Source organism: Drosophila tropicalis, unplaced genomic scaffold, assembly GCF_018151085.1.
Source record: "Drosophila tropicalis isolate 14030-0801.00 unplaced genomic scaffold, ASM1815108v1 contig_878, whole genome shotgun sequence".
Taxonomy (NCBI): Eukaryota; Metazoa; Arthropoda; class Insecta; order Diptera; family Drosophilidae; genus Drosophila; species Drosophila tropicalis.
In genome coordinates this window covers 9,682,479-9,704,885 of record NW_027173374.1, presented here as the reverse complement: position 1 = coordinate 9,704,885, position 22,407 = coordinate 9,682,479, and the positions used below count along the sequence as shown (strand labels likewise).

The 22,407-nt window shown below is 40.8% G+C and overlaps 9 protein-coding genes and 1 long non-coding RNA gene across 13 annotated transcripts; 4 read left to right on the top strand and 6 right to left on the bottom strand.

Moving 5' to 3' along the window:
• Positions 1–270: 270 nt before the first annotated feature.
• On the bottom strand, positions 271–2,616 carry CycB3 (cyclin B3). The gene has a single exon (XM_068299390.1). The coding sequence runs from the start codon at positions 2,352–2,354 to the stop codon at positions 603–605; it is 1,752 nt and encodes a 583-aa protein (XP_068155491.1). The 5' UTR covers positions 2,355–2,616; the 3' UTR covers positions 271–602.
• A 296-nt stretch (positions 2,617–2,912) lies between these two features.
• On the bottom strand, positions 2,913–7,705 carry Vps15 (vacuolar protein sorting 15). Its single transcript, XM_068299892.1, has 9 exons — positions 7,461–7,705; positions 7,191–7,377; positions 6,670–7,130; positions 6,032–6,611; positions 4,958–5,968; positions 4,683–4,902; positions 3,982–4,624; positions 3,306–3,920; positions 2,913–3,244 (listed from the first exon to the last, which is right to left on the bottom strand). Exons 1-9 carry the CDS (start codon positions 7,556–7,558, stop codon positions 3,013–3,015), a joined length of 4,047 nt encoding a protein of 1,348 aa, XP_068155993.1. The 5' UTR covers positions 7,559–7,705; the 3' UTR covers positions 2,913–3,012.
• Positions 7,706–8,474: 769 nt separating this feature from the next.
• On the top strand, positions 8,475–12,005 carry LOC137584481 (uncharacterized). Of its 3 annotated transcripts, XM_068299895.1 has the most exons (6): positions 8,490–8,668; positions 8,811–9,838; positions 9,895–10,043; positions 10,970–11,249; positions 11,425–11,727; positions 11,801–12,005. In XM_068299895.1, the coding sequence occupies exons 2-6, from the start codon at positions 9,029–9,031 to the stop codon at positions 11,879–11,881; spliced, it is 1,623 nt and encodes a 540-aa protein (XP_068155996.1). In that variant the 5' UTR covers positions 8,490–8,668; positions 8,811–9,028; the 3' UTR covers positions 11,882–12,005. The 3 variants fall into 3 exon arrangements, with proteins under 3 accessions (XP_068155994.1, XP_068155996.1, XP_068155997.1); XM_068299893.1 differs by having other exon boundaries at positions 8,475–9,838; XM_068299896.1 differs by lacking the exons at positions 8,490–8,668; positions 8,811–9,838; positions 9,895–10,043 and adding an exon at positions 10,677–10,741.
• Positions 10,978–13,524, bottom strand: LOC137584483 (uncharacterized). Its single transcript, XR_011033483.1, has 3 exons — positions 13,492–13,524; positions 12,298–13,434; positions 10,978–11,283 (listed from the first exon to the last, which is right to left on the bottom strand). It is a non-coding gene; the product is annotated as an uncharacterized lncRNA (long non-coding RNA).
• Positions 12,304–13,503, top strand: St2 (Sulfotransferase 2). Its single transcript, XM_068299897.1, has 3 exons — positions 12,304–12,703; positions 12,767–13,123; positions 13,177–13,503. Exons 1-3 carry the CDS (start codon positions 12,369–12,371, stop codon positions 13,442–13,444), a joined length of 960 nt encoding a protein of 319 aa, XP_068155998.1. The 5' UTR covers positions 12,304–12,368; the 3' UTR covers positions 13,445–13,503.
• A 135-nt stretch (positions 13,525–13,659) lies between the features above and the next one.
• Positions 13,660–15,453, top strand: LOC137584214 (uncharacterized). Its single transcript, XM_068299500.1, has 5 exons — positions 13,660–13,920; positions 13,973–14,209; positions 14,268–14,408; positions 14,467–14,625; positions 14,685–15,453. The coding sequence occupies exons 1-5, from the start codon at positions 13,699–13,701 to the stop codon at positions 15,264–15,266; spliced, it is 1,341 nt and encodes a 446-aa protein (XP_068155601.1). The 5' UTR covers positions 13,660–13,698; the 3' UTR covers positions 15,267–15,453.
• Ibf2 (Insulator binding factor 2) lies at positions 15,346–16,546 on the bottom strand. Its single transcript, XM_068299503.1, has 3 exons — positions 15,996–16,546; positions 15,902–15,941; positions 15,346–15,847 (listed from the first exon to the last, which is right to left on the bottom strand). The coding sequence occupies exons 1-3, from the start codon at positions 16,151–16,153 to the stop codon at positions 15,458–15,460; spliced, it is 588 nt and encodes a 195-aa protein (XP_068155604.1). The 5' UTR covers positions 16,154–16,546; the 3' UTR covers positions 15,346–15,457.
• Ibf1 (Insulator binding factor 1) lies at positions 16,495–17,546 on the top strand. Of its 2 annotated transcripts, none has more exons than XM_068299501.1 (5): positions 16,495–16,716; positions 16,768–16,846; positions 16,900–17,007; positions 17,063–17,221; positions 17,276–17,546. In XM_068299501.1, the coding sequence occupies exons 1-5, from the start codon at positions 16,577–16,579 to the stop codon at positions 17,477–17,479; spliced, it is 690 nt and encodes a 229-aa protein (XP_068155602.1). In that variant the 5' UTR covers positions 16,495–16,576; the 3' UTR covers positions 17,480–17,546. The 2 variants fall into 2 exon arrangements, with proteins under 2 accessions (XP_068155602.1, XP_068155603.1); XM_068299502.1 differs by having other exon boundaries at positions 16,501–16,716; positions 16,783–16,846.
• Positions 17,547–18,445: 899 nt separating this feature from the next.
• LOC137583785 (BTB/POZ domain-containing protein 9-like) lies at positions 18,446–19,847 on the bottom strand. Its single transcript, XM_068298906.1, has 4 exons — positions 18,995–19,847; positions 18,749–18,889; positions 18,576–18,691; positions 18,446–18,493 (listed from the first exon to the last, which is right to left on the bottom strand). Exons 1-4 carry the CDS (start codon positions 19,845–19,847, stop codon positions 18,446–18,448), a joined length of 1,158 nt encoding a protein of 385 aa, XP_068155007.1.
• Positions 19,848–20,331: 484 nt separating this feature from the next.
• Positions 20,332–22,179, bottom strand: LOC137584211 (BTB/POZ domain-containing protein 9-like). Its single transcript, XM_068299496.1, has one exon. It carries the CDS (start codon positions 22,143–22,145, stop codon positions 20,436–20,438), a length of 1,710 nt encoding a protein of 569 aa, XP_068155597.1. The 5' UTR covers positions 22,146–22,179; the 3' UTR covers positions 20,332–20,435.
• Between the last annotated feature and the right edge of the window lie 228 nt (positions 22,180–22,407).

The following is a 22,407-nucleotide window of genomic DNA, read 5'->3' as shown; positions in this document are numbered from 1 at the left end:
TACATACATAACACGGGGGTTGAAACTATTCAGCTTCAGTTGAAGCTGCCTTCCTCCAGGTGGTTGGCTGGCTGGCTGGTTGGTTGGTTGGTTGAGTAGTTACTTGATTGGGTACAGGACACACTTTCCTTTGTTAGTTGTTAGGTGGAATCTGTAAGTTATAGTTATGTACTAAGTATTTATAAATGAATTTCTTGTATATATACTATACGAATAGTTAAATATATACGTATTATTCCTTTTTCTTCTTGTTTTGTTACTCTATTAGGATTATGTGGACTTATATATTACATTTATTGAAACGTTGCAAAATGACTTATAGTTACATCGAGAAATATCGGTTAGAAAATCAGTTAATATTGGCAGTAAATAAGTTTTGGATTTTGGTTCTTCATGGGGTTAATTCATGGTTAATCATAAGTTGGGGGTGCGAATTATGTGAGACAAACAATAAAAATAATAGCATAAATTTAAATTTATCAAAAATGTAAGAGTTAAGTGTACACAGAATGAAATGGTTAAAGAATCTTAGCTAGAAGCGTAACACTTTTTGCTTGTGGTGGAAAAATTTGGCTAATCAATTTATCGATGATAATTGTTCTTTAAACGATGTCTATTTTGAGATTAATTTGGAAAAGTTCCGCATTGGTCAGTAATGGAACTTTAGCAGCTTCATGGAATATCTTGTGCGAGTATTTGTTCCGTATCGTTTTGATGGTGGCCCTCGGTTTGCGATGCAGTCCAGCATTGAGAATGGGAATGATTTCAGCAAATTCCTCCAACTGATAGCCGGTGTAGTAGATCAATGTTGAATTCCAGGTTTGTTCATCCAATTGCGCAGCACCGCCATGCATACGCAAGGCCATGTAGAGAGCAGCCGATGCCATTTTTGAATCACTAAACTGTATGGTGGCATAATCCATTAGCGACAACTCCAGTATATAACGCGCCAAAGTCAGTGTCGGCATCTGAACCTTGGCACAACGAGCATAGCGCCGGAGGAAGCGATACGAGAGCGGAATGCCCAGATCATAGTTGATCACACGCAACGTATTCATCTCCATTTTCACCAGCTCCTCGTGAGTGTAGGCCCCATCGCAGATATACAGAAAGTCTTCAATTAGCGGTGGTTGCCGCTCATCATATTTGCATGCAATGAAGAATGCGGCGGCACCCAAAAGCTGAAGCATTTCCTTATGAATCACCTGGCGGCACAAATAGAGATCAACAATTTTTAGGGCCAAATACAAGGTCTCGTGGTTTAGCTCAAATGTCTCTTGAACTTCAACCATCCAGTCTACAAGCAGAGTTCTCATCCATGGGGTCAAGTGAATTTGTCGTGGCATATAATCATCGATCCGAAATTCGGGTTCACGCGTCTTTAAATAATTGAATATATCCATGGCATAGTGCGATACCTGGAAGGGATCATCCCAGTTTTTGCGATCGAAATCCTCCACATCGTCTGGCACCGGTAAAATTGGACACGGTACCAAAGTGGCAGCAGCAGCAGCAGCGGCGGCGGCAGCAGCTGCAGCATCAGGTAAGCTGCTGCCATCAGCTGGGCTGGCATCGGTCTTTTGTTGTTCTTGGAGCTCAGCTGATTGTTGCATCTTGGCAGAACGTCTCCTCATTGCCTCAAAGTTGCCAGACAGGCGCATGGACTCCGACGTCGAGATATCCTCCAAGGCGGACATGTATAAACTCTCTTCAGTCTTGTTAAAATCATTGGAAATTCGACGAGCTGGCTTAATACTGGAAGCCGTCACTGCCCCCACTGCAGCTGGAGCCGGTGGAGCCAAAAGTTGCAAGTTATTAACCTGCGATTCAGTCTTTTTGGGCGCCGGCGGGGGTGGTAATTTCCGACCTTTTTGACGCGTTGCCAGAGCCTCCTCGAACTTGTCCAACACTTTGTGACAATGCTCCATAGATTCCTCCAACTTGGTGCAAGCTGTAGCTCTTGTTATCATTTTGCTGGCGGGGACTAGGTTATTCACTTTAAGATTCTCATTGTTCTTGCCGTCCATGTGAACTTGGAGCTGTTGGGCTGTGGGTTTCTTAGTCTTAATGTCGTCATCGTTTTGATGCATCAAGCCGCTGCTGATCTTTACATTGTTGGTCAGGTTGCCCAAGGCCGAGCGTTTCACCTTCTCATTCTTGATGGGGCTATTGTCGGCTTTGCGTTTGGAGCGCGTTTGTTTGTTCTCCATATTGGGATCAATATTGTTATGGTTGTGGCTGGTGGCATTTGCCCTACGTCCTGGACCCTTACGTGCGGCTGGCATGGCCATGAGAGTATTCACATTGCTGGAGGCAGTGGTAGCTCCTATTATTGCTCCTTTGGTTGGCGCCATTTTGGAAATGCTGCGTAAGTTGCTAAGGGCTGTTGTTGCGTTCTTTGGTATCCTCGTTGCTGCCCTTTTTCTGGTGCGTGCTCAGCGTTGTTTGAATTGCTTTCGGTTTGTTCAAGGCAATTTCTTTTTGTGTTTTTGAACTTTTTGTAGAAATCAAAGCGTCTTAGTTGAACACACACAAAACTCACTTATTTTCCTTTTTTGTTCAACTGAAGTTTTGTCGCTGGGCCGCTCTGTTCATAACGGCACTTGGAAAGATACAAAGCAAAGATGATAAAACAACCGCCAGATGCAACCAAATTTGAGATGCGTGATGGCGTCTCTTATGGCTAGTGTGACCGTAGGTTAAAAAATACTTAATAGTCTAATAATACCAAATTCACGCACTATTTTCTTCTAATGGCGGTTAAATTTAAAAACCCAGATGTTACGTGTTAAAATAAGAATGTGTTAATAATACCTACTAATAATACTTGTAAAATTGATAGCTAGAAGAGTAAAATATTTAACATTAATTTCGCATAACTCTTAGGGGAAGTAAACAAAAAAAAAAAAAACTCCAATTGCCGATTATTTATTGTATTTGAATTAGACTTATCCTAATCACAGTTTGAATATATAAATACTTTAATTATAATTATGTATATTAGCAGGATGCTTATTTCCACAACTTTATTACGCCATCGCGAGAGGCAGAAGCTATGTAAATTTGTCCCTTGTCCTTGCACATCAGCAAATCGGTGATAGCGTCATGGTGACTAGCCGTTGGCATATCAGGACCAGAACGGGGATTCTCCTCGGCGGATGTGCGCAGCTGTTGCGAGTCACCTGTGTTGCTCATGGAAATTATTTGCTCTTCAATTACCTGGCTGCCATCGATGAGACGAGCACTACATTGCCGATAAAACAATGTTAGGAATTATAAAATTTGTAATTTAAAGGCTCACTCACCAATAGTTAAAATTCACATCCGCTAGATTATCATTGGCCGCTGGCACTTTCAGCGAAGAGTTCTTTGGCGAGGCTATATCCCAATAACGAATACGCTGATCTGAGCTCCCTGTAAGTATAAACGGTGATCCATCCACTACACCACTCAAAATGCCACATGTGGTGGCCGGATCATTAAGACTGGTGTTCGTAAGGACGGGAGCTGGGCTGGCCCACAGTACTGTTTGCCGCTGACCAGTCTCAATATTCCATATCGATACTTCGTTATTGGATTGCGAAGCTGAGATCAAATAAGAAGGCTCCGTCGGATGGCATGCCACTTTGCGAATCCATGAATCGGCCGGATGCTTTATCTCAGCAATTGGCAGCCGGAAACGCAAATCCCAGCATATGTGCTTGCCACCACTGGTGCCAGTGGCCAACCACGAACCCGTTGGATCCGCACAAATCGTGGTAATGACGCCATGTCGCAGCTCATTCTGCAAACGCCAGGCGCTATGCTGCATGCGAGTATCCCAGGCGACAATACCGCCATACAAGGTAGCATAGACGATAACACTCTGCGTCGCTTGATCATAGGCATGCATATCCACCACGGGGCCATCGTTATGATCACTGCCACAATAAAATTAAAGAAAGTGTAAATATTTAACTTCCATTGATTGCCCTGACTTACTTCTGTTCCAGTGCCTGTTGAAGCGTCATTTTTGCTGAATTTCTATCAATGCGCATCATCAGAAGACTTCCATCTTTACCGCCCACCGCCAATGATTGGCCACCGTCGCAGGCGGCCAGCGCATAGATAGGTGTATTGGCCGAGTATACCTGACGGGATTTGTTGATGCCTTGGTTACCATTTAGCTTGCTGCAGTCCCACAATCTCACAGTGCCATCGATGCTTCCACTGGCAAAGAGTGAACCATGTGGTCGCTCATTGAGTGGAGCCAATTTGATAACAGATTCGGAATGCTCATGCAAATGGGCCACCAGTGTTCCATTGAGCCGCCATTGCGGTGGATAGGGGGTGACCAAGCGGTCGTTACTGCATCGCTGCGATATGGCCAGAACATTGTAGCGTCTCTTGATCTTGAGAGTTAACGAATCCAAATCTCGCCGGCATTCCGATGATCTTTCTAGCCAATGATTTCGCTCCGGCATTGTGTACTCTCCCAGAGAGGTGGCTGCACTCAATGTTGATGGTGGCACGCCTAAGCCAATGGTTCCAGAGGCTGGACTGCCGGCCATGACGCCGCCACTGACTAATGGCGTAACAGCAGCTACATCCGAGGCAGGTGACAACAAAACTGCCTCATTGGAACCTAATTATATAGAAAAATGAGCACCTAATTGTAAGGGTAATTTGATTATAATCCATACGATTTTCTGCTGGCAACTTGATGCCCATCCCTTTGTCCGCCAAGAGATGATCATGACAGGCTACTTGCTTTCGACTGACCAGAATCCTTCCATTACCCGATGCAGTGTCATCCAATTCCTGCATGGCCTTATGCTTGAGTGAAATTAAAAACGATTTCATGGCGAGAAGCTGCATCTCAATGGAGTCCGTCAATCCTTCAGAAGATAGCCGTCTGAAAAGCTGTGTTTAAATAATCATTAAAATGACTCAAAAGTCATTAATTTGTCTCACTTACATTACGCAACGTCTGACCCATATCCTCGTATTGCGGCAGGGCTCCGGTACGAGTCTGACTGCGCACTCGACAACGGCTTTCCAAAGCCCGGAACAAATGGGGCATATCATGGAAACGCAAAACGCTCTCGTATATCTGCCTAGGTATAGGCATTTGCACACAATCCAACAAAATGTGCGCCTTCTCCACCTGTATGAGTGGAACCTTGAGGAATGGTCCGATTGCCGGCATTATTTTGCACTGTACATCGATGGCGCTAAGATTTCGCGCTGTGGTTGCTATCATGCCGCAGATCTCATGGCGAACCCACAAATTGGGATGGCATAAATAGCAGGCAGATTCCTGCACGATTTCTGTTATTGTCGGCTTTTTTATGTGACCCAGCTCTATGAGTATTGTGACCGCTCGTATGGCTTTCGCAATAACAAACTCCTCACGATCCGTGAATCCTTGCTGCAACAAGGGCACCAAAATATCCGATGCCTGCCAACCTACATAACCAGCAACGCCAGCTATATTGTCATAGAAGGCTCCCCGAAGGTTCTTATCCTCGTCATTAAGAAAGGTCATAATGTGTGAGAGTATCACATCGTTGGCCTTTTCCTTGCCAAAGAAAGCGCATAGATCACAAATTCCCGACTCCATGAGCGTTTGCTTTACCACCGGCTGAGAATCGGTAAGCAGGCTAAGAACTGCCTGTCTCACGATGTCATGTAGAGCATTCAATTCGGCCTCGTAGCGAGGAGTGGGCATTTCACTGGGCGCATTACGTTGTGTCTCCTCCAAAAAATAGACAGCGGTCTTGGCTAACGCTGCTATATTGCGGGCAAAGGCTACACGGACAATCACCGCACTTGTCTCGCTGGCTAAGTCCGTTATGTAGGGTAATATATATTCGGGAAACACATTGGCATCGCTCCGTGGAATGTCCTTGACCATACTGAGACAAGCCGTTAGCGTTTCGATTGCCTGCACTTGCACCTTGGCCGGTGACTTTTGAGCCAGATTAAGCTGCCAAAGCATTTAAATAATATTAATAAGAAGAAAGATCGTTAATAACTTATTTTTACTTACTATATAGGGCAATATGCGATCTAATATGGTCTCCGACGTGGTATATTTGGACAGTCTTTGCAGTAGCTCTAATGCAGCAATTTTTGTATTAGTCTGCGTCAAGCCTCTTATGCAAGAGGTGACTACCGTGATTATCAAAATTAGACCATCGTGTTCCGAAGGCAGACGGGCACACATGGTGGGATCTTTTTTCTCGGTATGATCATCCTCCTCATCGGGTGTTAGATTTGGATCTTGGGTTAATACCTTAATACAATGTCCAATATCCTTATGCAGACATTGGACCTTATCATCGGGTGACATAATGGGAGTTGAAGAGAACATTTGCAAATAGGATTGCAGGAAAGAATAGAAATATTCTGGAAACAATTTGCCACGCTCCTGATCCAAATAATCTTCAGCACTCTTTCGATTATTCGAATATATGTCAATCATGGAAGCCAATAAATTGCGTAATCTCTCGTTCTCAATCCCAGCCAAATGTTTCTCCACCAGTTCACGTTCCCCACGTCTATATGCCAACAATTGCGAGAGTTCAAAGGGTGCGGTACCCTCTGTCCAGAGTTCAAGCAGGGCACAGCTGGAAATTATAAACGATTTAAAACAAAACTAATTTCTAGGAGTAAGCCACAACTTACCCCGCTGAAAAGATATCCATAGCTGGTAACAATGTGTTGCCCGCATAACTTGGGCCCAATCGTATTATGGAATCGGAATGTATTACTGACATATTTCCATTATGCCCATCATCATCGGAAGCCAAAGTCTTAACAAATCTCTCTGGTGCTATATAACAAGTTCGCCTTCTGCTCGTATCAAAGAAATATGTGTAGTCCGCGGGATTGTCCTCAGGCAAGTACGTCGGCTTAAATGAAGCAAAGTCCGACAGTAGAATCCAATTCCATGAGGTAATCAATATGTTCTCGAGCTTGATATCGCCATGGCAAATCTTTTGCTTGTGGCACTGATTAAGTGCGCAAAGAATCTGAAAGGTAATCCACTTTTTCTCTAGCACTGTGAGAAAGGGGCGTGTGGAAACGCGATCATATAAACTATGCTTCACATACTCCCGCATTATGTAGGCCGCCTTATCGATGAGCTATGGGCAGAGTAGGGAAATCACTTAAAAAGTAAACTTAATGTGCTTGAGATGACCAACCTCCACCCTTTGAAATGGTAAACAGTTGACTGCGTTGGCTAATGTCAAGGTCTTTTTAATGCCCTCTAAACGATCCTTGTGATCCTCCAACGGCAGAGTGGGATCATGTTTGACGAAGACTTTCACCACTATTAGACCCTCATCAGTTTTGGCTTTGGCTACTTTAAAAAATCGTGTACTCCCCATGCTGTAATAGTTAATGGCATTAGGACACAGATTTTAATCAGAATCACACAAAAATTGAGACGCAAATTTCTGTTGATTGCTCACTTGGAACTGAAGACAATTTCCGTGCCGAATTGGCCGGAAAAATAGTGATCCACTGCATAGATTTGCGAGGGGGCAATGCCGACGAGTTGGTTGCCCATTTTGTTTGCATTTGCACTTTGCACAATATTTAAGAGATTTGTTTGGTTTTTTCCTTAACTTTTCATTGGAAAAAAAAAAAACAGCTGATGTGTTAGTGTGACCGCAGTTACCCAACACAAAGAATACCAAGTCGCCAGTGGCGCGAATTATGTGGTTTTTAAAAAGCTACCTTCATAGCCATATTTTTGTAATATTAGGAAAAAAATGTTCACACAAAAGGAATACATTATCAATTAGCTTAAACTCATCAACGTCAATTGAATATTTATTACTAATTTATTTAACGAGGCCACTTAAATTTAAATATATTCATCGAATGAAATGGGCCATGTATGATAAATAATAATAAGAAGCATTTACATTCGTTTAAGCGAACAGTTTTAGATATACAGCAAAGTTTCTATACTCTTACCAAATGAGGCTTTGTAAGTGTGTTACAAGATCTACATGATAGGTATAAGACTTACACAAAAGACAATTTCGGGACGCATACTAACATTAAAGATAACGTTGACTTTGAACCATAACAACGATCATGACCATCAACCATTTCCATTCCGAGAAGAAAAGTTTTAAACCGGCAGCAAAGCAACAACGATCATCGCGTGTAAAAAGAAAGTAGGTAGAGGAAATATAAACAAAGTTTAATCCACGGCCATAGAACAAAGCAACAACATAAAAGTGGATTTTTTATTTGTACCCTCTACTAAGAATGGTTCTTGGGTGTATGCAGACTAAGAAAATTGTGACAAGATACACATTGTACTTGTACATAGATTATAATATTGTTTGAAACAACTACATATGTACATATTTTCAAATTAGGTAAGTCCATAATCAAAAAAGATAATTCTACAAGCAAAACGGTATCATTAATTCGACTACTCAGTTAACAGTAATGTTTTTTTCTTTAGATTTATAAAGCAAACCAAAACCTGACGTGGATGACAAAGACGCAGCGAAGACGTGGAGAAAGATTTGTACACTAAGAGAGAAAGAGTAAGAGAGGCAATAGTTACCTGTGTTTACAAGTTAGAGCCGAGAGAGACCTTTCGCAACATGTTGCATGTTTGATGCTTGTAAGAATCAAGAACTCTTTGGAACTTCAGGTGAGAAAGAGAGTAGAGAGTAAAAATCCACCAGGTAAAAATCCACCTATAAGAAGTGTTACAACCTGGCGCAGCGCCTCAGAAGAAAGAAAGTTTTCAAGTGTGCTGGCTGGTTGACTTCAACTCCCAAAATCTGTTCCAGCTGCAGCTTGAGAGATCATCAAGAAAATTTCCCCCAATTCGTGCTCCCCGTGTTCGGTGAAGCGTTGTCACTGCGTGGCTTAATTGGACCCCGCTAAAAAAAAAAAAAAAAACAAATTTAAAAATCTTAAAAAAAAAAATCTATAAAGAAAACAAATATAACAAAAAAGTATCTCAAGATTGTGATTGTGAAAGTTCCTGCAAAAAAAAGAAGAAAACATGTACTTAAAGCATCGTTTATTACTATTAGTGGCACTAATATGCGCCCAACCCTATGGCCAGTTGGCCCAGGCCAATGAGGATGAATCCAATCCGCTGTTGGACATGGCATCCATGTTCTTTCAGGAGGCATTAAGTGGTCAGAACGGAGCTGCTGGTGGTAACGGCGGTGGTGCTGGTGCTGGTTTGGCTGGCATGGCATCGCTACTTGGCACCTTTATGCAGGCCAATGGTAAATCCGGGGGAGGTGCTGGAGGCAGTGGTGCCATGCAAATACTTTCCGGTCTGGGCAGTCTGCTTGCTAACAGTGCACGTGGAAATGATGCCGCCGGCGGCAGTGGTGGTGGTTTTGATCCATCCATCATTGGGAATGTTCTAGAAATGTTCACACAGAACGACGACGAAGAGACTGGACAATCTTCTGACCAAAAACGCAGCAATGGTGCTGGATCCACTGAAGGCGGTGGCATTGGCCTGGATACCATACTACAGGTGGCCTCTGCCTTTATGAACACCCAAGGAGCTGGAGAAAATTCTGCGTCGTCATCCAATCATCATCAGCAGAAACGATCCGCTGACAAAGATCAGGCCGATACGGACAATGGCTTTATGAATCTGCTTCCCTTGGTTATGCAGGCAGTCAGTTCATTTGCCGGACCAGAAGGACAAAGTACACAGGAACGTCACAAGAGTCACGCCTGGGTTTTGCCTCCATTCCTGGAGCATATTCATGTTTTGTGGGATCATTTCTCAAACTCGGAATTGGCCGATGCATTGTACGAGAAATCCGGTGTGAATAAAATAATGAAGGTACATACATAGATATAAGAAAATCTTTGAAAACATTCTACACCAACTATTTGCAGGGCTTTAAGAGCAGCGATGGCAAATTGGACTATGATAAGCTCTTTGAATCTCTGAATAATCAATCGTTCCGTCGCCGCTGGATTAAATCGGCCACTCTTTATTTGGCCGATTGGGCAAGTTATTTGGCCAATCCTGATGTCTATTTGAGGTGAGCTTAAGACGTGGCATTTTCGTGGGTAGCTTTAATTGTAGATCACGTTTTGTTCTGCTTTATTTAACGGTCTCGGTCATTTTACCCAAATGCAGTTAGCACCTTGCTGCGATTTCATTCGCTTTAGAATTCGATTCGATTCTGAACAGCTGCTGGCCGATATTGTTTTTGTTGTTGTTCTGATGGCGTGGTGGTTGTTGGCTTGTGTGCTAAACCTGAACGGTTACCGTTAGACCGCTGTGTACCTGTTTGGAGTCGAACATGAACATGTTGTGCTCTTGGTGTTGGTGGTGCTTACCTTTTGACACACTTTTTGTGTTATTGAAATCTTTTAGAACACGATTGTTAATCAGATTGGTTAACACACAAAATCAAAATTCCAGGGTCGGATGCATACCTCTCCCACCACAGTACATTTTCCTTTTAAGTTTTTTCAACAAGCATAATCCGTGCCTGAATTCATTCCAATCGTTGTCCAGGCATTTTGGGTGTGTGTGACTTACAGTTATGCTTCCACTTAAAGCCAACGGCCAACGCCGCTGAAAGTAAACAAATAAGAGAGTAAAGAACGTATCGAAAGAGAAGTAACAAACCGGTTTTTTGGGGGATTAGGGAAATGGGCCATGGGACCGATCGACCAACGTACACTTTGAGAGACATTTTTGCATGCCTCCAACGCTCGCTAATGGTCTTAAGTAGGTCAAGCTTCTGAGTTCTCTGTGCATGTATTTCTGGTGTGTGTAATGTGTGTGTTTCTTTTTCTATGTCTTTGCACAACAAAACTTCCACTTTCTAGCTGCAAACCTTTCACTTGACCAATGTGGCTATGTCATCATAATCATCATCATCATCTAAGTGTCCGTCTCTGTTGTAGTCTCATCAATTGTCTGTTTTCCCTTTTCATTTTTGTGTTTTTCATACAGATATTTCCAGACAGCCCAGATTATGTTCAATGGCCTACTTAAATCTCAAGGTTATCCAAAGCAAACACATTTCGATCCCAGCCATCCCAGTGAGACCATATCGAATCTATTCGATCATGTGGCCAAGCATCATTTGAATGTGAAAATTGATTCCAGACAATATGTGAAACCAGCGGTGGGTTATGCCAAGGAGCTGCTTAAACTGGGCCAGGCACGCGGTCTACTGCAGTTCAATGCCACCGAGATCAGCGACAAGCTAACGGATACGCTCAATCTAGAGGTGAGTTCGATGATCTGGAGTTATGTCTGGATTTCTGCAATTAGCCAAACAGAAAGAAGAACGAATTAAATTAATTACTCTACAATTTTCTCCACTGCTCACGCATCCCAATTCCAAACCAAAACCCAAACAACAAATACACAATGTCTAAACAACAAAACAAACATTGAAACAGGTTATCGAACCAGTGCTAAAAGTGCATCGTGCCTATAGATACATATCCAAGACACCGCAATGTGATCGCTATGTGCTCTGCCAGCTGAATGCAGCTGCCTTGGAGCAACAACAGAAGCAAGAACAGCCATCGGAGAAGGCTAAACAGAAGTCAGCATCTGGATCAACGTCTGCTCTGATTGCCGGCGTTAGTCCAAAAATTGTCAAGATCGGTAGCATGGGTGCAGCAATCTTTATTAGCACTGAAACCGGTACACCATTCTGGACGCTATTTGGTGTAATCAATGCGCCATATAATTGTGAGGTAAGTCCAACACACCAACTAAAGTCTCATCTCTACTGAATTCTAACCGCTATTTCTGCCTCTCTCCGATTAGGCCAAATATCCAGTTGACTGCAATGGCTTCCATGAGGGTGAAGCCAAGGTAACCACGGAATACATACACAATGAGCTTTAGTGGCCAATACCAGCAATTCCAGTGGCCCAAAAGTTCATTAAGATTACTATCTTTTAGCTGTAATTGAGTTCTTGTGTGTGTATATAGTATTACGAATTGAAATACATTTACAATTAAATTTTAATTTCTAATTCAATCGAAATTTCATTGCAAAAAAAAAAAAAAATTTTAAAAAGATCTTACAAAGTGAAAGATAGTTTAACCATTATACTAAGGAAATAGTTAAATGTCCAAGTCAATATATATATATAAACAATATGTACATACGAATATGAGGAAGTGAAAAGACCAAGTGTGTTTTCCCACCTTCCACAAAAACCAAAAACTGATCGAACCAGACAAGTTCAAGTTAAGTAAGTTGACTGCACCGATGGCAGTGCCACTAGCATCACTTTCACCAAATGTATTCGGCTTACCTGCCATTTGAGAGTCGACGGCACAGTCAGTTCATTGCAGCTAGTTGAAGGTAAACGGTGTATATGCGATCATGCAACTAATCTATCGCGAACTAGATGCAGATATTGTGCGTCGCACAAATGCCTTATTCCCGGCACAAGATTGTTTTGTGGAGGTGCTGCCCGATCAATTGATCATACCAAGGAAATATATCGAACTTGGTGAATCGATACGATCATTGCCAGTGTATGAGGATGATGTTTGGATGGTTTCCTATCCACGCACAGGTTCAACGTGGGCCCAAGAAATGGTTTGGTTATTGGGACATCAATTAGATTATGAGGCTGCCAAAAAAGACATACGATCCCGGGCTCCTTTAATTGAGCTTTCGGCGCTTTTCAGTACAGATCATCATCAGTGGGTGAGGTAAGTACAAATGGAATTCACTTCAACGCTTTCTCCAATGTTTCTTTTCGCCTATGTCTACAGTGAAGCCTTCGGCAATACCGTGGATGTGGTACGTAATTTACCAAGACCCCGATATGCTCGATCCCATCTCTCGTGGCAATTGTTACCCGAGCAGTTTGATCAGGTTAAGCCCAAGATTGTCTACACTGCACGTAATCCTAAAGATTTGTGTGTATCCTATTACCACTATTGCAAACTGCTTCATGGCCTTAATGGCGATTTTGAGGAATTCGTGGAGCTCTTCCTGGGTGGGCACACACCGTTGGGACCATACTGGAAGCATGTCTTACCCTTCTGGAAACGTAGTCAAGACGACAACGTACTGTTTATTAAGTACGAGGATATGGTTAGAGATTTACCAACTGTTGTTCAACAATGGTGATTATTGAAATCTTATCTTGAACTTCCTTTCATGAATCCTTTATTTAAAGCGCCAAATTCTTGAATGCTTCCCACCTGCTTAATGAGACAAGCTTGCAGCGTATTTGTCAGCACCTGCAATTTGACAGCATGCAAAATAATAGCGCAGTTAACCTCGAAAATGTGTTTCCACAACAGATCGGATCAGGATCAAAGTTTATACGCAAGGGAAAGATCGGCGATTGGCGCAATCATATGAGCGAAGATATATCCCATCGCTTTGACAATTGGAGCGAGCAGCAGACTCGTGGTAGTGGCTTAAGATTTGACTACGATTAAAAAATCATTATCTTTAATATGAAGTACTAAATAACTATTTTTCTTACATTTAAATACCAGTCCATTGAAAAAAAAAAAAACATAAAACTCATTTTAAAGTTCATTAACCTATCTAACTGAGCACTTGGTCACCCTAAATAAAGAAATTTTTTGGTATTTTTGTTAACTTTTGATATTTTTTAACACTAGACATTAAGCAACTGTGAAACAGCTGATTGGCGAAATTGTAAATTAACTTTAAATCATTTCTCATCATGACGCGCGAATCATCTGAAAATGAACGACTAATGGAACACTTGTCTGATTTAATACAGCTCTGTATGCTGCCCGAGCTGAAGGAGGATCTGGATAGCATTCAATTGCAGCCGTCGCACTTTGATTCTCACCATAATGTTTGGAGACAAGAACTTCCCAAACTCTACGATCTTGTTCAGAGTTTTCTACAGGAACATGAGGAAGATAGTCGACGTCAAAAAGTATAATTTAAACATATGATAAATATAAAGATTTAATATTACAATTTTGTAGCTTCGGGCCCAATTGGTGTTGCTGCTTTGCGAGTTGACAGCAAGTCCAACAGTTTACCAATTTAAACATGGACCTGAATCTTTGATACAGAACTCCTTTGAATTGCTTAAGAGACTGACTACATCTTGTCAAGGACCCGTGGATTCGCATATTTTTAAATATTATGAGGAGAAGCTGCACAAAAACAGCTGGAAGCGACACATTGGAGCGGTCTCTGGATTTGTTGAGTACCTACAGGTTATAGAATGGGATAGATTTATTCAAAAAAGTTTTTATAATTTTATAAAATTTATAGTTACGCTATGTGGGAGATGTCAAAATGACTACACAGATGCTAGCCTTTAGTCTATCTGTGGGTCTCAATGTGCGGGAATGCTATGATACTGTCTATAAGCAATTGGGTGCACGGATATTTTCGGTAATGCTGAAACAAAGTGTATGTTTTTTTTTTTCTCCCATTTTCAATTAAGAATAATGTATGTTCTCTCTAATAGAATCCCAAGGATATTCAGGAAATGAATGTGCACAGCGTTATCTACGATCATGTATTTAATGATGCCTACAACACGAATGAATCCGTTGAGGCCACAACTGCCACTTGGACTTGTCTTTATCTATGCTTAGATCACTATACAGACATGGATCGCTTTGCAGTGAGCTACAGTAATTTACCCATTTGACATGAAGGTTTAACTTTTATTATTTCTTCTAGTGGAATCACTGCGATGATATGCTGGAGCGTCTTATCCAAAATGTGACCATGACATCCCACGTAACAAACTCAATTTGTTTGTTACGGTTTATTACCAAGTTAGGCTACTATTTTACAATAAACCGTAATGAAATTGATTCCCTTTTGGCCATGGATCTAACACAACAAGATCAGATGCTAGCCTGCCGAGAAGTTTGTAGTTCTCTTAATGCTTGCACCAGCTTCCGTTGGTCAAAGAGAATCCTGCAAATGCTTCTTTTGGAATCGGATAAACTGCTGCAAAGTGTTGATGCATGCACCAAGCTATTAAACCAGATGGTGCGTTGTTACTTGGTGTGCATTCTTCCCATACCATTGCATGCTCTACACCATCACTTGCCAGAGTTCTACACTAAATTTGTGGCCATTCTTCTAGAATGCTTGGTAGTCCACGAAAGAAACATATCCGTGGCTCAGTCAGTGCATCAATTTATAGAAATTTTCCAATTTCAATTAGCTTCATCTTCTTCCCAAAAATTACCTACCGACTTGGAGGAATATCCAAATGCTCTACAAAGTCTAAAGCATTTAATGGCAAAATGAATAAAATTGGCGTACATCTAGAGCCGTAAATTGCGCCTATGAATACTTTACCTTGCAAGTAAAGTTAAGGAAAAGTAAGTTTTTAGTTGTAAAATAGTAGGTTATTTATCATAATGTAACATTTAATTATAGTCTATTGTAAGGTCCGTTAATTAAAATATAAAATAAGTAGTAAAGTGTAACTAAATGCCCTATTCGCACTCGGCCTTTAACTGGATTATCTCTAGTTGCGTCTTCTTGGCCTCCAACATGGTAAGCGTACGCCTCAGATCGGAGATTTCGTGAAGCTTATCAAAATATGCAGCCTTGGCCTCCAGATATTCGGTCTCCGCCTTTATAAGATCCTTTTGCAAGCGGTTGGCATCCGTTTGACTGGATCCGCTCGCTAGAGGATGCTCGATATCACTTACATATACCTCCGTATCGTCGTCTTCAAGCAATTTGTCTATGATATTGGTAGTTGACGAGTCCGACGGTTCGGCCTCTGGTATATGATCGCTTTCGACCTCTTCATCAATCTTCAACTCATCATCCAAACAATGTGAACCTTCAGTTAGACTCAGTACGCCGCCTTCCTTAAACTGAAATTATGAATTGTATTTAAATGCACACCCAACTAACGAAATTTCGCCTACCTCCTCCGTCAAATCCATTTTATGTTCAGTGCATGATTTTCTGAAATTTAAAATACCTTTTACAACAAATCGGCTTCCTTACTTCCTTTCCTACCTGTGTATAACGAGACGTCCTATGCTTGTGTTGGCCTGATTCTTTTTACAGTATATGCAGAAAGCCCTGTATTTCTTTTTATCATTAGATGGCAGGAAACCCAAACGCTTCCAAGTAACCGCCTTAAAACTTCTAGGCGTGCGGTTGTGGCTTTTCATTTTAAAATTTAAATTTTGTGTAAATCTTGATTCCTTAACAATAACAATGCTATTAGAGATGAGTTACTAATGTACAAGTGATCATCCATTAACAATCACGAGTCACAATAGTGACTATAAGTCACGAAGAAGCGGATATTAAAATACATGCACTTTTAGATTATAAAATTTATAAGCACAAACAACTGCTAACAATTTTCAAATATTTAAATTTAAGAAACTTTAATTTGTGTATAAATTTGGGGCATAGGCAGACTTGTCACAGCTGTGGCTGCGTTCACTATTATTAGTAACTGGTCCATGTTTCGGTGTGGCCGTAGAGCTAATATTTATTTGATTTAGTATTTTTTTATTCTATCTACACATGTAACCAATCCTATTTTGTTTTACTTTTGGAATTTACTTTTTGTTGTTTGTCAAAATATGCCTCGCAAAAAGTCAGAACAATTTTACAAAGAACACGGTTTCTTACCCAGGTGTGTTAACGGCAAATATTCGGCAATTTGCAAGGGCTGTGACAAGGAACTATTTAACACAGCATTGTCAAGACTCCTAATGCACAAGTAATATGTTCATTGACATTGACGAAATATATACATTTTATTTAAATTTAGTTTTAATTTCTACAGACAAAACTGTGACAAGAAAAGAACCGGCTTTGAAGTGTCTGTGGCTATAGATTCCATTGCAAAGGTAAGACTTCCCACTTTTTCATAGAATTTGCGATTTATGATATATTTTAAAAGGATCCGGCAGAGAAAGTTAAACTGGAAGGCGTAGGAAGCGAAGACGAAGAAATGTCTATTGAAGTGCTTGAGTATAATGAAAATGATTATTTTGAAGATGGGGATAAGGTAATAATGGCAGCTTAAATTTTGCAATTCGGATCATATCCCTTCTCTTTTATAGACCCCCGAAGAAGTCGAGGTATATGAACAAGAAGAACAAGACACGGATACCCAACGTAAAAGAGACGCGCCAAGCCAGACAGCGGGTTGCCAAGTTCAAGATGAGAATAAAATTGATTTGGAAACAGAGTGTTCAAAATACTTTGACATTGTAAACGAAGTGAGGACATATTTAATAATTTCATACCTTTTCTAACAAATTTTCATTTTACAGAACTTTGGTGCAAGAACTGCACCAAAATCCGGGTCACTGGCTGCATTAAAAGCAGATAAAGTCCGGGCGCAAATCAGACAATTTCAAAGTAAGACACAGTTCTTAAAAACCGAGACTGACAACTTAAAACTGGAACGCACCTTGGCGTTATTAAAGATTCAAAAATTACGCCTAGAGATAGACTCATTAAGGGCTTACAGCTGAGATGTATTATCTTTTTTAATTACTCCATATGTATGTATAATAAAACTAGTGTAATTTTTTTAAGCTACGCAGTTTACGTGCTAATATGATTTTCTGTTTGCGGTAAAAAGAGGCTCGTTCTTGAAAATATTCAATGTATTTTCTTAACCTTATTTCCTCGCTGCTCTGACTAATTAGAGTGTCTATTTTGGAATCATGGTCCTTTGTAAGATGATTTACAGTATTCAGTTCCAGATATTCCTGAACGTGCTGAAAAAAAAATGGAAAAGTATGGTAAATTAGAATAAATTAATTGACGAACATGTTCCATACAGTCTCGTTATAGGGATCCATTAAAGTGAACCTAAATTTATATATGTATGTATTTCTTCTGCACTTTTTCGACACGGTCTGCATTTATGCAATTTATTAATGTGACTGTTCACGGTGACTCACAGTGAACTGCAAATCATCCTCTAAAACAGCTGATAGAACAACTGTAATTGGTCAGCAACGGTCTATAAGTTTAATTTAAATAATAAGCTCTTAGTTTTTAAATTTCAAATGTATGTTAAAAATGAAAATAATATTGTGAAAAGTGAATCGTGCAGGGATAATAGTTGATCATAAATCTTTATTCATAACAATTAGTTGTACATGTATACATTTGTATAAAAAACATTTAAAGATGCCATCGTTGAGTTCCAGCTTGTTTTTCTTAACTTTAATCCTGGATTGGGCATTCTAAATGCACACAGCAGAAATCTTCAATAAGCTGGAAAGAATAGCCCGCTGTACCTACTATTCGTATGTAGACAACCGGACGGGGAGTAAAATGCAAATTTTGCCAGGAACTGGCTTCGTCATTTCGTTTGTCCACTGCCATCTCCCAATCTTTATAATTTGTCGAGGTCTCAATATAGAAGCTGTATTGTCGAGCGCCTCCCAACAAAAGTAAACGGATGGAACCCACATGATAGGGTTGCCTTAGACGGACGACAATTCCTTCGGTGCCAAACCTATGAGAATCATAATCTTCAAAATTTCCGTTTAAGAGATTACTGGACCTCATATTGCCGTCTTTCATGACACAGGCATGCATAGTAGGTGAAGCTACATTATCCACAGGTGATACCAAATGGCCAAAAAGCCTTGGTACATTGTTCGTATGCATGGCCTCCAAACTGACCACATAAAACTCGGAATCGGCAGTATTAAGTATACGTGTGCCCACTATTCGTATAAAACGAACTGGACGTGCATCAAAATATAAATATTGCCAAGACCTACAATGGTACTGACTGTAGTCAATGACACGTTCCCAATTGATTTTATCCACAGACACCTCGATGAAATATGAGTATTCTTGAATGCCCTTGTCCCACAGCATCAGACGGATGTGATTTATGTTGTACTTGGCGCCCAGTTTAACTAAAATCCCAGAATCATTATTTTCCGACATAGTATGGGATGTGTAACATGAAGTCCCATATAATGTGGTGACTGTGCCATTAAGTAAACAGGAACAATTATTACCCTCAGTGCATCGTGCAGAATATTCAGCAGTTGCTACGTTCTTCTCTAATATTAAACGCGATCGATAGGGCAACTTCTTGGAAAATGTTTGTGCGATGGCATCAAGTATTTTATTCGAGCCCATTATTTCCAAGGGACGCACCTCTTCCACCAAACTTTGAATGCCCATCAAGGGAAGCCGTACAACATCCCACAGCGTTTCTGTAACTAGAGTTGGATTACAACGACTCCACTTTAGGACACCCTGAAATATTTCTCCCTCTGTGGCATAGAAGCTGTCTCTCTGCAGAACCATCTCCAAAGATTCTTTGGATAGTAAGTTTAAAGATTCCTCCTGTAGAAGATTGGACGCATTGTCATCCATAAACGCTAGACAAGCTTGATTCAAGTCTTCTAGATTGTGCAATCGTGACGTATTCAAAACTGCACAAACATTTTTCAATGTCAGGGATTGCGTTAAGTACTTGGAAATGCCCAATTGCAGTTCCTGGAATCCGTAATGATCTGCTGTGCCCAGCATGTCTATAACCACATCCTCCTTCATTGTGGGAAGCAACAAAGTACCTGTGTATATATACTCCAGCAACAGCTTAAAGAGATCCAGTCGCACATCCAATTTTATTTGACGTTGTGTCGACTCCGACATTCCTCCATAAAGCAGGGCCCGGAAATATTCACTGCGCACTGCTAGAACAACGCGATGCGCCGGCAACTTCTGCTCCTCAACCAGGAATTCGACATCCGCGTAGGATTCACTGTGGCAAAGGCTGGCCATGTCTGCCAATAGACGGTTAGTTAGGTCAACTTTGTCCATCGACTTCGCGTCCAAATCTTTGTTGCTTTTATTGGCCATGTTTTATTAATGCATTTGTCTTTCAATTTATTTGGGATTTCTAAATCTCGCACACTAAATAATCTACAAAAGAACAGCTGTGTAAGACAGCTGATATTCGGAAGTAACGATCCAAACATTCTAATCTATGATGCCACAGAAGTGAATTGAAAATTGAAGTAAAGGAAGAAACTTTGACTCCAATTAAAATGTCTTGACTACTTCATTACATACGACATTAGTAGTTTGTCGAAGCGCCTCTTTACGTGGGTAACTCAGTCATCCACAGAGACATTAACATCCCATCAATTAAGTGCGAGATCCCGTGATAATGCACGAGCACTCAAACTGGTGGAAAACAGCATGCAGACGTGTGAAAAGAATTTAGACCAGAGACGGACTAGTGATTCCACCCCGTTTTCCTGATTTGATTTGACAATATCTGCTTAATATCCTGTTAGGATAGGTCGCAAATACAAATACATAAATATAAAAAACATATGTATGTATGTACATACATACATTTGTATGTAAAAGCTTTTATATTTTAAAAATAGTCTTAATCGTAATAATAAAATATTTTATGTAAGACATATGTATGCTTCTCCTTTAATCTGCTTCATCCTCCTTGATTATTGGAGCTTGGCTGGGGCATTCAAAGTGAACGCAAGCAAACGCTTCCCCATCCGAAGAATCTGTGCCCACTATGCGTATATAGACAACAGCACGAGGAGTGAAATGAAAGTTCTGCCAGGATCTTACTTCCTCATTTCGTTTGTCCACAACCATCTCCCAGTCTTTACAATTTGTTGACGTCTGAACATAGAAATTGTAAGTAACATCGCTGCGATCCCACAACCGCAAACGGATGGATCCCACATGATAAGGCTGTCTCAGACGAACGACAATTCCTTTCTCGTTCAATTGGTGCGAAGTGTATCCTGATTCTTCATCGTAATCTAAGAAATTTCCATCTATGAGAGTATTGCAAGTTATTTCGCAATCTATCATAACACAAGCATGCATTGGAATCGTAGCCACATTATCCACAGGTGACACAAAATGTCCAATAAGCTTTGGTACATCGATCGCATACATGGCTTCCAAACTGACCAGATGATATGACTCATTCGAAGTATTATGGGTACCTACTATTTGTATGAAACGAACAGGTCGTGCAGCAAAATATAAGTATTGCCAAGACCTACAATGGTACTGGCTATAGTCGATGACACGTTCCCAATTGAGCTTATCGGCAGAGACCTCGATGAAATAGGAGTATGCACGAGGGTCCTTATCCCACAGCAAAAGGCGGATGTGATTAATGTTGTACATGGCGCCTAGTTCAACTACAATCGCATTATCCTTCCCTTCCGAAATTGCGTGATACGTGTAACCCTTGCCCTCAGTATAGTTAATCACATCGCCATTAAGCAAGTTGGAACAGCCAACACCCTTAGTGCATCTTGCAGAATATTCAGCAGTAGCCACATTCTTCCCTAATATTAAATGCGAACGATACGGCAAGATTTTTGAACGCGTTTGGGAGATTGCATCAAGTAGTTTATTGAGATCCAAAATTTGCAAGGGACGCACGACTTCCAGCAAATCGTTAATCCCAATCAATGGCAGGCGTACAGAATCCCACAGCGATCCGGTGTCTACAGCATTATTTAAACGACTCCACTTCAGGACACCCTGAAATATTTCTCCTTCTGTGGCGTAAAAGGTGTCTCTCTGCAGAACCATCTCCAAAGATTCCTGGGATAGTAAGTTGAATGATTCCTCCTGTAGAAGATCGGACGCATTGCCATCCATAAACGATAGACAAGCTTCAGTCAAGTCTTCTAGATTGTTAAAACGGGCAGCGTCCAAAACTACGCAAACATTTTTCAATGTCAAGGATTGTGTTAAGTACTTGGAAATGGCCAGCTGGAGATCGTGAAATCCGTAATGATCTGCAGTGCCTAGCATGTCTATAACCACGTCGTCCTTCATTGTGGTAAGCAACAAGTTACCCGTGTATATATATTCCAGCAGCAGCTTGAAGAGATCTAGTCGCACATCCAATTGTATTAGACGTTGTGTCGACTCCGACATTCCTCCATAAAGCAAGGCCCGGAAATATTCACTGCGTACTGCCAGAACAACGCGATGCGCCGGTAACTTCTGCTCCTGAACCAGGAATTCGACATCCGCGTAGGATTCACTGAAGCAAAGGCTGGCCATGTCTGCCAATAGACAGCCAGTTAGGTCAACTTTTCCCATCGACTCCGCTTTCATGTTGTTCATCCTGTTGGTTGTACTTGATAGTTGCATTTATTCAGAATCGATATTCACAAGAACAGCTGATCAAAAGTAAAAATGAAAGCTATCATACATATACATATGTATGTACATACATATACATACATACATACATATGTAGCTCAAACTCATTTGTGTTTTAAACAGATTAGTCGAAGGATTCATGATATTTGCAGTCAGTTAATATTCAAAAAAATGTGACTTAATTAAAATTATAATTCTTGAAACACCAAACTAAATTTAAAATTAATTTTCGGAAAGAATTGGTCACTGT

Bases quoted from the DNA above. Each gene is read 5' to 3' on its own strand.
- CycB3 (XM_068299390.1), bottom strand. From the start codon at position 2,354: ATGGCGCCAACCAAAGGAGCAATAATAGGAGCTACCACTGCCTCCAGC.
- Vps15 (XM_068299892.1), bottom strand. From the start codon at position 7,558: ATGGGCAACCAACTCGTCGGCATTGCCCCCTCGCAAATCTATGCAGTG. The intron at 6,612-6,669 runs GTAAGTTGTGGC...TATAATTTCCAG, and splicing joins ATGGATATCTTTTCAGCGGG to CTGTGCCCTGCTTGAACTCT. The intron at 3,245-3,305 runs GTGAGTGAGCCT...TCGGCAATGTAG, and splicing joins GATGTGAATTTTAACTATTG to TGCTCGTCTCATCGATGGCA.
- LOC137584481 (XM_068299893.1), top strand. From the start codon at position 9,029: ATGTACTTAAAGCATCGTTTATTACTATTAGTGGCACTAATATGCGCC. The intron at 9,839-9,894 runs GTACATACATAG...AACTATTTGCAG, and splicing joins GTGTGAATAAAATAATGAAG to GGCTTTAAGAGCAGCGATGG. The intron at 11,250-11,424 runs GTGAGTTCGATG...ACATTGAAACAG, and splicing joins CGGATACGCTCAATCTAGAG to GTTATCGAACCAGTGCTAAA.
- St2 (XM_068299897.1), top strand. From the start codon at position 12,369: ATGCAACTAATCTATCGCGAACTAGATGCAGATATTGTGCGTCGCACA. The intron at 12,704-12,766 runs GTAAGTACAAAT...CTATGTCTACAG, and splicing joins GATCATCATCAGTGGGTGAG to TGAAGCCTTCGGCAATACCG. The intron at 13,124-13,176 runs GTGATTATTGAA...CTTTATTTAAAG, and splicing joins CCAACTGTTGTTCAACAATG to CGCCAAATTCTTGAATGCTT.
- LOC137584214 (XM_068299500.1), top strand. From the start codon at position 13,699: ATGACGCGCGAATCATCTGAAAATGAACGACTAATGGAACACTTGTCT. The intron at 13,921-13,972 runs GTATAATTTAAA...ACAATTTTGTAG, and splicing joins AAGATAGTCGACGTCAAAAA to CTTCGGGCCCAATTGGTGTT. The intron at 14,210-14,267 runs GTTATAGAATGG...TAAAATTTATAG, and splicing joins GATTTGTTGAGTACCTACAG to TTACGCTATGTGGGAGATGT.
- Ibf2 (XM_068299503.1), bottom strand. From the start codon at position 16,153: ATGAAAAGCCACAACCGCACGCCTAGAAGTTTTAAGGCGGTTACTTGG. The intron at 15,942-15,995 runs GTAGGAAAGGAA...TTTAAATTTCAG, and splicing joins GGACGTCTCGTTATACACAG to AAAATCATGCACTGAACATA. The intron at 15,848-15,901 runs GTAGGCGAAATT...TCATAATTTCAG, and splicing joins AAATGGATTTGACGGAGGAG to TTTAAGGAAGGCGGCGTACT.
- Ibf1 (XM_068299501.1), top strand. From the start codon at position 16,577: ATGCCTCGCAAAAAGTCAGAACAATTTTACAAAGAACACGGTTTCTTA. The intron at 16,847-16,899 runs GTAAGACTTCCC...ATATTTTAAAAG, and splicing joins CTATAGATTCCATTGCAAAG to GATCCGGCAGAGAAAGTTAA. The intron at 17,008-17,062 runs GTAATAATGGCA...TCTCTTTTATAG, and splicing joins ATTTTGAAGATGGGGATAAG to ACCCCCGAAGAAGTCGAGGT.
- LOC137583785 (XM_068298906.1), bottom strand. From the start codon at position 19,847: ATGGCCAATAAAAGCAACAAAGATTTGGACGCGAAGTCGATGGACAAA. The intron at 18,890-18,994 runs GTAATAATTGTT...CTGGGATTTTAG, and splicing joins TTCTGCACGATGCACTGAGG to TTAAACTGGGCGCCAAGTAC. The intron at 18,692-18,748 runs GTAGGTCTTGGC...TTATACGAATAG, and splicing joins TGACTACAGTCAGTACCATT to TGGGCACACGTATACTTAAT.
- LOC137584211 (XM_068299496.1), bottom strand. From the start codon at position 22,145: ATGCAACTATCAAGTACAACCAACAGGATGAACAACATGAAAGCGGAG.